Source organism: Xiphias gladius, chromosome 14 (genome assembly GCF_016859285.1).
Source record: "Xiphias gladius isolate SHS-SW01 ecotype Sanya breed wild chromosome 14, ASM1685928v1, whole genome shotgun sequence".
In the NCBI taxonomy this organism is placed as follows: Eukaryota; Metazoa; Chordata; class Actinopteri; order Istiophoriformes; family Xiphiidae; genus Xiphias; species Xiphias gladius.
The window spans coordinates 12,600,409-12,613,887 of NC_053413.1; the positions used below are offsets into that span (position 1 = coordinate 12,600,409).

Consider the following 13,479-nt stretch of genomic DNA (forward strand, 5'->3'; position numbering starts at 1 on the left):
TGATAACCCCTCCCTGTTTGGTTTGGACATTTGATGAAGGTAACAAAACAGTGAAATGACCATAAAAAAAACAGTGCAATATTTCATGTTTTGTATGATATATGGGCTACGCATGAGCAATATGTTCATTTTGTTTGCCAAAAAGCAACTTGCTGACTATAAAGTATATATTTTCCTTCACAGTGATGTTACTTGTGTTTGGGGTGAATTAGACTAAATAAACTGTTGTAAAGTTCCAATAAGAACCAGGGTAAAATCTAAATCAACTTATTTGGGAAGGGGAGTGCTGCATAAAAAGTACTGTCAACACCAAACACAGATGTAGAGTATATCCATTGTATTTAACCATGTTTTACAGCCAGGGCCTCTTAGTTTCCAAACCCTAAGTAATTTTCTGAATTTTCTGTAGAGGACTAAATTAGGTTTATACGTAATTATTTGAAAATGAGGAAAAGTTATTAAGTAATAATCTGATAAATCAATCTTGAGTATGTTCTTTAGCTGTTGAAGAGGGCCAAACGCAACATTAACTTAATCATTTAATAAATGCATCGGCATTTGGACTCTTATCGACCTTGCAGTGCACATGCAAGCCAAGAAGGCGACCGTCCTGCTGCGCTCTGCCAGTAGTGAGGTGGCAGCTTGGGGACCGGGACGGACGGAGTAAAAGTAGCGAGGTTGGAGCCCGTCAGAGGCATCTCTGCAGGACAGGTGCAGCGCTGAGTCATTACACTGCGACTTACGCAACACGCTCTGACTCCTCCACTCCACGGCAACAATAGCCGCCGCGATGATGATGTCTGAGGCAACTTTGCTGATTTAACCATGCGTCCGTGATCAATCACGGGAGGGCAGACGGCCTCTCGCCGTCTGGGAGTCCGCGTTATTTAAAAAAAAAAAGGAAAAAAGAAAAAAAGGAAAAAGGCTTTCAAAGTGGCCTGTTGTCAAATTTCACCTCTGCTGTTGAAGACATGTTTGAAGTTTAGCCTTTGGTGGACTACTGACTTGGCGTTATGTCATACAAATGGCCCAAACATGAATGGCGCTTTGGAGGGAAGGGAGGGAGGGGGGGGGGGCTGTCCGCTCCCTTTGGTGCTGAAACCAAACCGTGCAGCCGAGAGGAAAACCTTTCCTAATTTCCTGACCCAAATGCCATTCGGGGACCGATCCATGTCGAATACAAGCCTCGCGCGCTCATTTTACCCAGTCCCGGTCACGAGGAGCCCTCTCGGCTCGTGGGTTTCCCTAATTATTTGCCTGACAAAATAGCTGCTGGATGTCCAGCCGAGTTATCGGCGCTGAGCCGTGATAAACCCCGCGCATCCGCCTTTACCAATGCAGGATCCGGGGAGGCGTACAGGCGGATATGTCTCCAGTGAGCATGCTTGAGGTTTTCGCACACTTGGCTCAAGGTGACATTCCATTACTGAGTGCATCGCATAGGCTACACACACACACACACACACACACACACACACACACACACGCAAGCACGCATAGCCTACATCCCGTCAGCACGGCTCTTGTCGCAGAGCGCAGCTTTTGTGCTACAACGAATATTAACTCGTTCTTTAAAAAAAAAAAGAAAAAAAAGGACGGCATTTTAAAGGAGCTCGCCTTGGCGTCTGAGCGCTGTCCTCTTTGTTAAATGTGAGCGTGCGGCAACGAAAAGTCGAGACGTGTTAGCAGGGCCGGGCTTGCTGGGCATCCCAGACATGCTACTCTGCATATAGACCGGAATAGGATTTGTTTACAACCTTGAGAGGACACTCTCTGCTAAAGTGAATTTGCCTGACAACAGGTTGTTCGGGGATTAATGGCAGCGTGTTGCAATGCATCGGTTCAGATCTCCACAGATGCAGTCATAAGGGGATGTAATGAAAATTCAGCGGCCAGTAGCCTTGAACAATAAGCATGCATGTGTTTCCATGGAGTCCCGGCGGTTAGCCTACTCACTATAAAGTAAGTTGTAGATGACACTGGGGCCCCTTGCGGGCCCCCTCATGACTTTCAACGTGCGAACAATGGCAGCCCCAGCTCTTACCTGAAGTCGCTGTACGGGTGGATAATCCAATTTCCAGCTGATTTGACTCTCTCCTGCTCCCTCTCCACTGCTTTCTGGCTGCCATACATGCGTAAGGAGAATTTGTTAACTCCAGGCTGCAGCATGCTGCTAAACTGCCGCTGCATGAAGCTGGCTTGGCTGCCCCGAGGTTCCGCATCCTCGGCGGGCACGATTGGCGGACCGTCCTCCGGCTTCTGGAAAGTGACAGAGTTCCTGGGCTGCTGGGTCTGAGTCTGAGTCGGGCCGTGCAGCGAGGACGAGGCTTTCCTGCTCGGAGCGTTAGAGAAGGACACCTTTGAGTCCTTTTTCTCGGGGACACCGCTGGACACGGGGGTAGCGCCGGGGTTTGTGCTCTCCCCTCCGTGCCCCCCGGTCAGGGACCCGCCTGGTGTGATCGAGCCGTCCATGCTGGCGGTAGTCGAGTTACAGTCTCTTCGCTTGGCGCTCCCTCCGTCCTCGGCCCTCCCCGACCCTCCTGTCTGCTTCTCCTGCTTGGAGATGATTGAGCGCAGGCTCCCGGTACCCGAGTCCCTCCTGCATTCTCCGTTTTTGTTGCATTTCATGCTGGAAATTGGAGCGACGCTGTTGCAAACATCACCCGCTGTCGCGTTTAAAAGCTCTACCGCGACCGCTGGTTCCGACGCCTCCGCCCCAGATGCTCTGCTGGTCTCGCCGCGCTGGGCAGCATCGCCCGGACAGGGTGTCTGGGTCTCGGTAGCTCTGGAGGCAGCAGTGGGCCGTGGGGCTGCAGGAGCGTCCTCTGTGTGCGTAAGGCAGGGCTCCTTGTTTGAGTTTCTCCTGGAAGCCGAGGACGCGGCTCCCCCTCCTGGCGTGAAGTTCTTCATCCTGATACTGCCTCCTCCTCCTCCTCCTCCTCCACCTCCTCCACTGCCGCTCCCCCCGGCTCGGCGCAACCGCGGATGCTGAAACTTGGACTCCTCTTCTCCGTCCTCGGTCTCGTCCATCACGACGTTGCTGGCCGCACCGGGCTGCTCACCGCTCGGTGCGCCGGAAGAACCGGGGTCCAGACAGTGGTGGCTGCTGTTGCTTCGCGTGCATTTGGACGCGACAGCCTTGGGTGCGCTGATGTGGCTGCACCCGCTGCCGCCCACCGCCCTCTTCTTCATGGTGGCAGCAGACGCCGGTGAAACCTCATTCCTGTCCATGGCATTAAGCATATCAAATTTTGCCTCCAATTATCTTTGGAGAAAGCCAATCAGAGATGGAGGGGGGATGGAGAGAAGAAGCAGAGTGAGGGAGAGAGAAAGGAGAGAGGAACAGAGGGAGGGGAGGACGTGACTTCTTTGCAAACTACTGCGCTTATACTTTCACTAGTCATCCTGTCAGTGGTGCTCAAGCATCAAACTAATTGAGCGCTTTGACTGCGTCAAACATCATTAAACTATTAGCTTATGCTGCTCCCAGTTCAGTTCAAGTACGTTTCTAGCTGCGGCCTCTCAGTCATGACCCGAACCTTCAATTGCCTCAAGTAGCTCTATCCAAAAAAAAAAAAAAAAAAAATCACACGGAAATAGATGCTTAACATGTTGTCAAGCGTGGTCTATACTAACACCTAAAGTTTAATTACCACGTGTTAATGGAAACTCAAATGATGTCATATGTTTCAGAAGGTGTTTTCAATGACAAGTTCCCCGGTTTGTGTCAACCTTGGTTGGTAATTAGCGCGCCCTAGTGGTCACGCAGGGTGCGCACAGGAGGTGGAAGACGTTCAGAATTTTTTCGAGTCTGACACAACATAAGCTTCAAACTTTGTCAGAGGCACTTGGCCAGAAACAGGGACAGGTCTACAGTTTAGGTCCATTTATCTACCAGAATGTGAACTTATCCTCGCCTGTGCCCTCAAACATGATCTGCATGATCATGCTTGTATCTGGGTTCAAGCCCCAAAGGGAACAGACTGTACCTTGCACCTCTAACAGGGCACATTTTTGTACAGAACTGCCTTTTGATTTCTGTTCTTAAGTATATTCTTGTTAGTTTAGAGGTGCAAGTGACAGGGTAGAAATATAGACTATGGCTACCCACATTCAGGGATTTTGTGCATTGAAATTAAAATCCAAAAAATACAGACTGCACTGTTTTGGTACTGTGCCTTCTTGGTCCTTATTTTCTAAAAGTGAAGTATCAAAACTATATAGACATCCAAAAAAAGAAAAAGAAAAAAAGCACCATGGGAGTAATCAGTTGGGTATTCACGCCCTCTTTCAACAGATAAAAAACCAAAATGCTTTAACATTCAGAGGCAGAGTCAGCTTAGTCAACTTCTGCATAATTTGTGCAGATACCACTTGTAACAAGGGCCAACAAGCACAGTAGAGGTATCAATGCATTGCAAACACTGACAGAGAGTTGCAGGTTCAGCATCGCTGATGGGGTATCTGGTGCTCTGGCCTAAACTGTATGATATGAGCCTAAAAAAACTGCTGGATGCAAATGCGCAGTGCAGTGGTAAATGCATTTCAATTGACATCTCCGTTGGAAGGAATCACACTAGTATATAAAATAGTCTGGATGCATGTTTGTGCCAATGGCCAAACTACAGAGCCACAGACTACTGAAGATATGGGCCGTGATAATCAAGTGCTCTGTCACTGGAGAAGAGATTAAGTAGCTAACCTATTTTCGTTGATCTACTTTTGGTTGAGTCTAATTTTGGTCATATGTAAAGGGTAGTTTACATATATACACATAGGCCTGTTTAACAATAGCAACATTACTATATAACTAGTACAAATCAAAGAATTTACATACTATCCCTGCCATACACTAACTTTTCCTGGAAAACGTAATAAAAATTCAACTTCGGGTTAGTTTTGAATTTTCTCTCTGCAAAATTACTTACCTTTTGACATCAGTGCTGTGAAGTTATAAGTGTCATCTCTCTCTCCTCTCCTCCCCTCCCCTCTTCTTTCTTTCTTTCTTTCTTTCTGTCTCCCTCTCTCTGCCATACTCCCTCATTCGTCCAGACTACGCAGCTGCATGAAGGTTCGGTTTAATTTCCTGGTAGGGTGACGCTGTAGTGTGACACACGCTCAAATAGTTTTCCACAAATGACAGAGATCAAAAAGACACAGTGATGTCCGGAGACGGTAATAAAAATAAAATAAGTATTAAATAAACTCAGGGGAAGTGGGCAAGTGGTGGTGGTAGGAATGGCCCAGAAACACATTACAATATTACACAGGAGCCGAAACCAGCTCCTAACAGGGCCTATCTATTAATCAAAATGAATAGTGTTAACCTACATATGGAAGATTAAGTGGTGACCTTAATGGTGCGGAGCACCAGACACACAATTGTCCTGAAGTAGTAAAACAAGTGTGAGGAAAAGAGGAATCATAAAATCTGCATGACTTTCCCACAGTTTTTCAACAAATTAAGGAGGTATTTCACCAGAGCCTCTACTCTGTCCAGGGCATGTAAGTCAGCCCACCAGCTTTTTATATTTGCAGTGGGTGGCCTATGCCTATGAAATTATTCACCCCTTTTGGGAGTTTTCATGTTTTTTGTCATCGTATTGTACTCCAAGAGATGTTAAGTTGGACCACGCAGGCACTGGTGTATTTATACTGCAATCAACTGTGATGTCTATGCAATTTCTAAAACCAGTTGGCTGCACCGTTGATGGTTTAGGTGTGTCCTGTTAAAGGGGATGAATGCTTATGCAAAAAAGTACTTTGTATTCGTAATTCATTTAGATCACTCTGGAAACAGCAGAAGTGCCACTGCTGCAAACAAGAGGCTGGGTTATGACTGTTGTCTAACAACGACTTTACTACATGATCAGTAAAGGAAGAAGCAAGAAGTCAACAGGTCTATGTTTCATTAAACATTTTCAAATATCACAGGGTCAATATGTAAAAAAAAACAAAAAACAAAAAAAACAAAACATGGTTAACATGTGAATGATCTACTGAAATTTAAGCAAAGTTAGCCTCCAAAGAGACAATCCTGATCAAGAGAAAAGGCATTTTATGTGCTAAAGTCCGTCCTCCCTCCTTGGCCAGTAAGTGGTAAAACTGTGGTCCCTCTCTTGATTAAAAAACAGCAGGGGTTTGATCAATACTGTTTTCACATTATTAAGTGTTTAAAATTAAACCGTGCCAGTAAGATAACATTTTGAAACTGCATATTATCAGCAGAAAGATTTGTGTTTTAGCACTTTATTGTGACTGTATGAAAAATCAGTTAATAAAATAATAAACACTTGTTTTGTAATACGCATTTGGCCAGTTCCATAGAGGTAAGATGATCCCATGCCTTTTTTATGTCTTTTTTTATTTGTATTTTACATTGCTAAATTTGTGTTTTGGGCAAGGATTCAATAAATAAGTATGTTTGTGAAATTTTTCACTTGAGGAATAAAAATGTGTGTACTGTTGAGCTGCGCGGATCTTTACCTTGTCAAGATACACCAAATACACTGGATCAAGCTCTAATAAAAACAAAAACAAGTCCTAAAAGACTTATTCGATCAAAAAAAAAAAAGGGGGGTGTGTTTGTTCAGTAGTTTACCCAAATTCACATTCTCAACATCAGACAGAATTTTGTGCAAAATAAAGAAAAAAAAAGGTGCAAATAAATAAAAATCAGATGCATACACTCAGTTTCCTTTCGACAAAGGAAAATTGATCCATTAGCTGTACAGTGGCTGACAGTTTGAAAATGAATTCTCTATCTACACATCTATGGACTCTGCACCATCACAGGCAATGTTTTAAAAAAAGAACAATTTGTCTTTTAAATATAAAATGTGTCCCAGCCTTGTGGCAAAGACATGTCTCCATCAAAAAGCAGTCCACTCTGGCTCAAATTCTGTCCCAGTTCTGGTCACAATCCCACTTTTTAAAATTTTAATTATTATCATTATTATTATTGTTATGAATATTATGATTGTTATTATTTTTTTATTTTTTTTATCATTATTATTATTATCATTATTATCATTATTATCATTATTATTATTATCATTATTATCATTATTATCATTATTATCATTATTATTATTATTCAGTCTTTCTGGATCCTCTTTCAACACTGCCCAGTCCTACCTCCTCAAACACTTGGTAACAATAGCAGCAGGAGCTGGACCCAGCGTCCGCTCAGCACGGGGGGCAGGAATGATGACTAATAGTCTGCAACACATTCAGAGTTCACCTCGATTCATATCGTCCCCTAGTATTGAGACAACCGTCCTGGTCTCAGCCATAGAAAAGAGCTGTTGGGTCTCAGTTGGGTGTGAGGTTTTTCAGATGTGAGGTGGTGGTGACGGTGAAAATCTAGGAGTTGCTGGCGGCATTCTCATTGCTAGGTGAGCTCGGGGAGGAAGAAGAGGAGGAGGAGGGAGAGAAGTTCATTCCTGATAACCCTGGTGGGTCTGTGGCTGTGTTCTGTCCACTAAGACTCTTCCTGCACACAGGACATGTATCGTGCTGTGGGAAAAACAAGGATGAACAAGAGTCCTTAGTCTGTTCACCATCAATACATCCACACATTCAGACGACTGTTTTGTTCTGGTCAATCAATGGTATCCAAATGTGCTAAAGATGTAGCACAGAAGTTAGGAATGACCTGATCAACTCTTTCTCTGTCCCAAATTTGAATCATTCAATACCACGTGTGTGCCAATACAGAGCACCAATCTAATATTTTTATTTTCCAACATAATACAACTGCACTGTGCACAGTTACTAAAGCCACTCCAATTCTGATTGACAGCTGAACAGTAGTCTGGTTCCAGACCTCTGAATTGCCACCAATTTCTAAAATTTGTTCAGCAATTCATAAAAGGTCTGGTGGCAGCTGTTTCCCACAGTTAGAGCAACAATTGACCGATCAGCGTTTAGGAGGTGGGATTGAGAATGGGGACGCCATTTCAGGACTGATGCAGCTATACAAGTTGTAAATCGATAAATAAAACTTGAATTGGCTTATTTCTTTGATCAATGTAAAAAGAAATTCAGTTCTTCTAGCAACCAATACAACAGTTTTACGTGTCAACTGTAAATGTTGTAGGTCGGGCTTATGCATCACTCACTACTGACTGGTTAAGGTAAAAACAAAACAATTCCCCCTCCAAACAAGGACACAGCACAACACAATTAGTGGCTGAATGAATGAGGTGGGGAAAAAAAGGGGATTCAGTCTAATTATTGATTTAGCTGAACAGCTCTGCAAAAAGACAGAACAGCCTGCATCCATCCTTTCCTTGACTAGTTTTCTAATCTTATTATAGTGCTGTTATAGAGTCTTATAGTACAAGGCACAATTTTGGACAGCGTTTCTTCATCCCCAGTATGAAGATAATACTGAAATTGAAATGTACTTTGTCAACCTACAGCAGCACTTAAGATGAGCACCAGAGGAATGTCTTTTTCTTTTTGCTCAATTACCCACCGTCACTACCCTATCGATACCCTTAACTGAAACTGCCGGCTGCTGTTTGTTTATGTCGTTTCGCAGTTCACTTGCTCGCAATGGGGTGTGTGAGCAACAGCGTCCAATGTTTTATCAAAGCGTAATGGGTTACAATAAACAAAACTGGCTTCATATAGCTAAACAGTTTGGTGTAGCTGACACCAATCAAATACTATGATGAACGTCTGATACCAATCGCACAAGTCTATTTGAGACATCACTGTTAGATATACATACCTGTTCCAGCCATGGTACTATACAGTCATTGTGAAACAAATGATTGCATGGCAGTTGTCTAACACTCTCCTCGACACTGTAGTCTTCTTTGCACACAGGACACTCTAACCCAGCACCTGCACAAACAGAAAACGACAATATTCTGTGTGTGTGTGTGTGAGAGACCTTCAGTCACGTGCGTCAGCTGCATGGACAATAATTCTGTTTATTTGAGTTTAGGCTGTGTTATGCAATGTAAGGTTAAATTCAAGCACTTCACTTCACTACCACCAACACCACCATGATCAAAAGTTAAAACAGAAGTACATATATATGTAAGAATCTTTGCACATTAGACTGTGATGATATAAAACTAAAAACTAAAAAGAAAATGTAAAAGACAACATTTTCAGATTGTGATTATTGTCAGCTTTCTTCTTGCTACTGAGAAAAATATTGTTAACGTACTGGCTTAAAGGTCTAGACTGTTTTTTATTTGGTGTGCTTAGATGAGTAGGTTGTAGAGACTCACATGCATGCATGGAGCCAGTACAAAAGAAAACACTAATCTAAAAAAAGTAATCTTTTCAGTTCAGTTCTGTTCTAACAGATACCCAAAAAGGAAGCAGAGGTACTTTCGGTGCAGAATGGGTGATACTATGAGTGTGTAACTGTAATTTAGAGCTAGACAGACATGTGAGGACTTACCCACATGCTCCTCTGTGATGCAGATGGTGGGTAAACTCTTTATCCTTTCTTTGTCTGCAGGAGGGGGACCTGTGTTTTCAAACTGGTTCAACAACTATAAGTGAAAAAAAAGCAGAATTGCATTAAATGGCTGAGACTGACTATATGAGAACAAGGTTGTTCTACAAATGTCACCTTTAAGACATTCTCTTCCAAAATGTAGCTCAACTGATTTAAAGGAAGAAAATTCTTCACAAAGTTTGATCTGCAAACTGTAGAGGTACATTATGAAAAAAAGTGCTATTTGTTTAGTGCCAACAGACAACTTTCTGTGCATACTGAGACCCTTCAAACTCCAAAATGTAGAAAACATTTTAAGAGCTTTACAGCATAGTATCATTATAATGCTATAAAACAAAAGGAAAATATCATTATCATGAATGATTAATTATGATATTATAAATAGAAAAAATCCTGGGGCCCCACTGGAAAAAACTCTTGGGACCCTGTAGCTGCCAAACTGATATGCAGTTATTTTTCCAGTGTGATGTTAAAAAAAAAAACAAAAAAAAAAACACTTTTTTTTACCTGTGTAATGATAGCATCAAGTCCATTGGCGCCCCAGGCATAGTCCATTGGATTTGAATGTAGCATGCCCCTGCAAAACAAGAAGGTAGTAGAAAAAAAAAGAACGAGTTAAAAACAGTTAACACTTTTCAGCTCAGTGCTATGAAACAAGAAAACAAAACATGCGCCACAGTTTCTTAAGCTTACCATGGCCCCATCCCAATATTTGGCATGGCTGTAGGTGCTATGATTCCATTTACTAGCTGCTGGATAATTCTGTATCCGGAAAGAACAGCACAAAAAAAACAACATTTTCAACAAGCATTTGCTGAATCAAACTGAGAAACTCAATTCGTCTTCTCAAATATACTGCAGACATGCAAAATGTCTGTACATATTTATAATTTTACGGTGACAGAAAAATAATATTACTTAATGCAGAAAATGGTAATAATGGATATTCTGTGTTATATTTTTTGAATGAGGTATTTTTTGGTAAGAGGCATTACAGATCATTTCATGGTATTTTTATTTGATCTGTTACTTTAGCAAGGTTCTACATTATTTTTAGATGTTTCTTAACACATCATGGCACTATATTCTAGAATTAGATAATAATATTGTTTAAGTATTGCCAAGCATAAAATGAAAAGCATGTATTACTCACACAAGAGAAGCTAATTTTTCACCTGTACTCTCTTGTGTCCCACACCAACCTCCCACACACACTCTACTGCTGAAAATGTCTCACCCCTCTAATGTGGGCACTCCTTCATGGCGCGTACCCTGTCTTCGAGGAACATGTCGACCCCGTGGTTGCCGCGCACTGTATCGTTGCCGTGATGCCATTTCGCGTTCTCGCCTGTTTTCTGTCTCTCGGTTGTCCTCTGTGGGTAGCCGCGTTCGAAGGTCGAAGTTTTCATCAAAAATCCCAAGCGCAAAGGGACCATACCCAGAGGGAAATGTGAATAAGTGCTGGTGATCCATGTTCTAGTAGAAAAGACAAGAGGCAATGTCAAATCATCAATCGTGCAATGTGCAAAATGTTCTCCTAGATGAGCTGATTTTGTGAGTCCCACAGACCTCAAAGGCTGAGCGGTTCTGATCATTTATGGAGGATGTGGATGCCGACCCATTTTCAGTACTGCAAGAAAACAGTGGTGAATCGAAGGATAAGCTAAGACTCAGAAATCTACTTAAATATCAATTTAATAAAATTAATGAAACACCCAATAATCCTACATACCTTCTTTCCTCAGGCAACTCCTCAATGAAGCCAGATTCACAGCGTGGACAGGTGTAGTCCTACAGTAAAAATATAAATATCAATATCTAGTATGTATTCACCATGACTAACATATATACAGTTGACCCTCAATTAGGTAAACCTACAGTTAGGTACACAAGTATTTGGAAAGTGACACAATTTTCATAATTTTTCCTCGGTACACCACAACAATGGACACAACACATACTGTGAAAGCAACCCAAGAGCTTCTCAAGGCAAAGAAATGGAATATTCTTCAATAGCCAAGTCAGTCACCTGACCTCAACCCACTTCCTAAAGACAAAACTGAGCACAGAAAGACCCACAAACAAGCAGCAACTCAAGGCGGCTGCAGTAAAGTCCTGGCAAACCATCTCAACAGAGGAAACTCAGCATTTGGTGATGTCCATGGGTTCCAGACTTCAGGCAGCCATTAACTGTAAAGGAGCTTCATCCAAGCATTGAAAATAATCCTTATATTTATAATTATGGTGGTTGTGTCCAATTACTTTTGAGCCTCTGAAAATGAGGGACTATGTATAAAAATGGCTGTAATATCTACACGGTTAATGTGATAGTTTTGGTAAACCCCTTGAATTAAAGCTGAAAGTCTACACTTCAATCACAACTTGATGGCTTCGTTTCAAATCCATTGTGCTGGTGCACAGAGGCAAAATTATGAAACCTGTGTCACTGTTCAGATACTTATGGACCTAACTGTAGATAACAATGATGTACTCTAATTCAACAGCCCTGCATAAAATCCTACCCTTATGAGGGTTATAAAGTTTATCTAGAGTGTTAAACAGGCGTTAAAGGCTGAGTGCTGGTGTTGAATTATACAGTGTAATCCTGAGAAGTGTTCCTAATATTTAATCTACCCTGACTAACATAAACGGGGTGATCAAATTAGTACAAGCATCTCTCAGTGTAACGCAATTCAATAACAGCACTGCAAACTACAGCCTTAAAATGCTACTTTCATACAAGTAGGATCTGTTGTACCAAAATACAATAGTGTTGGTTAGGTGAACGTGTACCTAATAAACTGGCAACTGGGTATATGATGTCTAATAATGGAAAATACTAAGAGTATGCTAGTGTTGGTGTAGAGCACAAGTCTAATCAGTAACATCCAGATGTCTTTTTTCCAGTAGATGAATCCAGCTTGCGATTTAACCAATGTCAAATACTGTGAATAACACATTGTAACTACTTCCAGTTAGTAAATATAATCTCCTGAGACTACCCTGTCACACAGGTAAGCAGCTGGCTGACTGTCTGTCTATAAAGTAACTGTTACTGTAACATTCAGGAAGCTTCCCATAAATAGTTTGACAACAGACTGCGGTGGCAGGCGGGCAGGCTGTTGTCACAACACTAGGATATTCAACTGAGACTGACTTTAGGTTGAAGTGATACCTAGATAGATAGTTTGACTTCTATTTGCGATATAACCGCAGTAAGCTAACAAGCAGTCCTTGTGGCTAACAAGCAGTCCTTCTGGGAAAGAAATCTCCGTATAGAGTTTTGATATCAGCTGACTGAAAATGATTGAATTAAAACCAAAACCTGTTAACTGAATCCTCACAGAATCGAAATCTGACTTAACAGAGAACCTACGCTTCCTTCTGTTAGCTAGCTCGCTGACGTTAAACGCCACCAATATGAGACCTGTCAAGCCATTAGGATGAGCACTACCAGGCTGCTATTCAGTATACTGCGATATGTCTGAAATTATACATTTTAAATCTCAAGATCATAATGAGTGCGTCCCCGCCAACTTAATTACTACCACTTGACTGTCACTCTCAACCGTTGGTGCTAACTAGCGCAGCTGAACAGCAGCAGTCAGTCGATGAGACTCGCTATGCGCCACCAACACACACACACACACACACATAAAACCATAACAAGAACAAATATGATTTCTCGTTCTTCAAGTCGGCAACTATGTCTCTTGGGTGCTTACCGGTAAACGCGGACTGATCTCTGCTGAACACCGGTGACAAAAAAACCGGCAGGGCCGTGGGGAAGCTTCAGCCATTTCTGAACAGAAGACTAGTTCGTACGGTACGGACGGGTAGCAACAAGGGACAAGATCTGACTTTTGCTACGGGAAATACGCGGTGGAATCGGAAACGTACGAGCACATACGTAACATCGCCATGGCAGCTACACAAAATTACTAAGAAGAGGAGTTCCGGTTGAACATTTACTTCAAAGTAAAAGCACGAAA

General features: G+C 42.3%; 2 protein-coding genes across 2 annotated transcripts in view; both read right to left on the minus strand.

The window, feature by feature from the left end:
* Nucleotides 1-3,243, minus strand: part of LOC120798615 (potassium/sodium hyperpolarization-activated cyclic nucleotide-gated channel 2-like) — a 35,683-nt gene extending 32,440 nt beyond the window's left edge. The window contains exon 1 of the mRNA XM_040143030.1: nucleotides 2,045-3,243. Coding sequence (XP_039998964.1) covers nucleotides 2,045-3,243 — 1,199 coding nt within the window. The remainder of the gene's footprint in view (nucleotides 1-2,044) is intronic.
* A 3,783-nt stretch (nucleotides 3,244-7,026) lies between these two features.
* On the minus strand, nucleotides 7,027-13,347 carry LOC120798460 (E3 ubiquitin-protein ligase RNF126-like). Its single transcript, XM_040142703.1, has 9 exons — nucleotides 13,213-13,347; nucleotides 11,220-11,278; nucleotides 11,057-11,117; nucleotides 10,725-10,963; nucleotides 10,181-10,249; nucleotides 9,995-10,064; nucleotides 9,428-9,521; nucleotides 8,741-8,856; nucleotides 7,027-7,518 (listed from the first exon to the last, which is right to left on the minus strand). The coding sequence occupies exons 1-9, from the start codon at nucleotides 13,285-13,287 to the stop codon at nucleotides 7,366-7,368; spliced, it is 936 nt and encodes a 311-aa protein (XP_039998637.1). The 5' UTR covers nucleotides 13,288-13,347; the 3' UTR covers nucleotides 7,027-7,365.
* Nucleotides 13,348-13,479: the final 132 nt, after the last annotated feature.

Coding starts and splice junctions, on each gene's coding strand:
- LOC120798460 (XM_040142703.1), bottom strand. CDS start 13,287: ATGGCTGAAGCTTCCCCACGGCCCTGCCGGTTTTTTTGTCACCGGTGT. Junction 11,279..13,212: donor AGATCAGTCCGCGTTTACCG/GTAAGCACCCAA, acceptor TTTTTACTGTAG/GACTACACCTGTCCACGCTG. Junction 7,519..8,740: donor TAGTACCATGGCTGGAACAG/GTATGTATATCT, acceptor TTTTTCCCACAG/CACGATACATGTCCTGTGTG.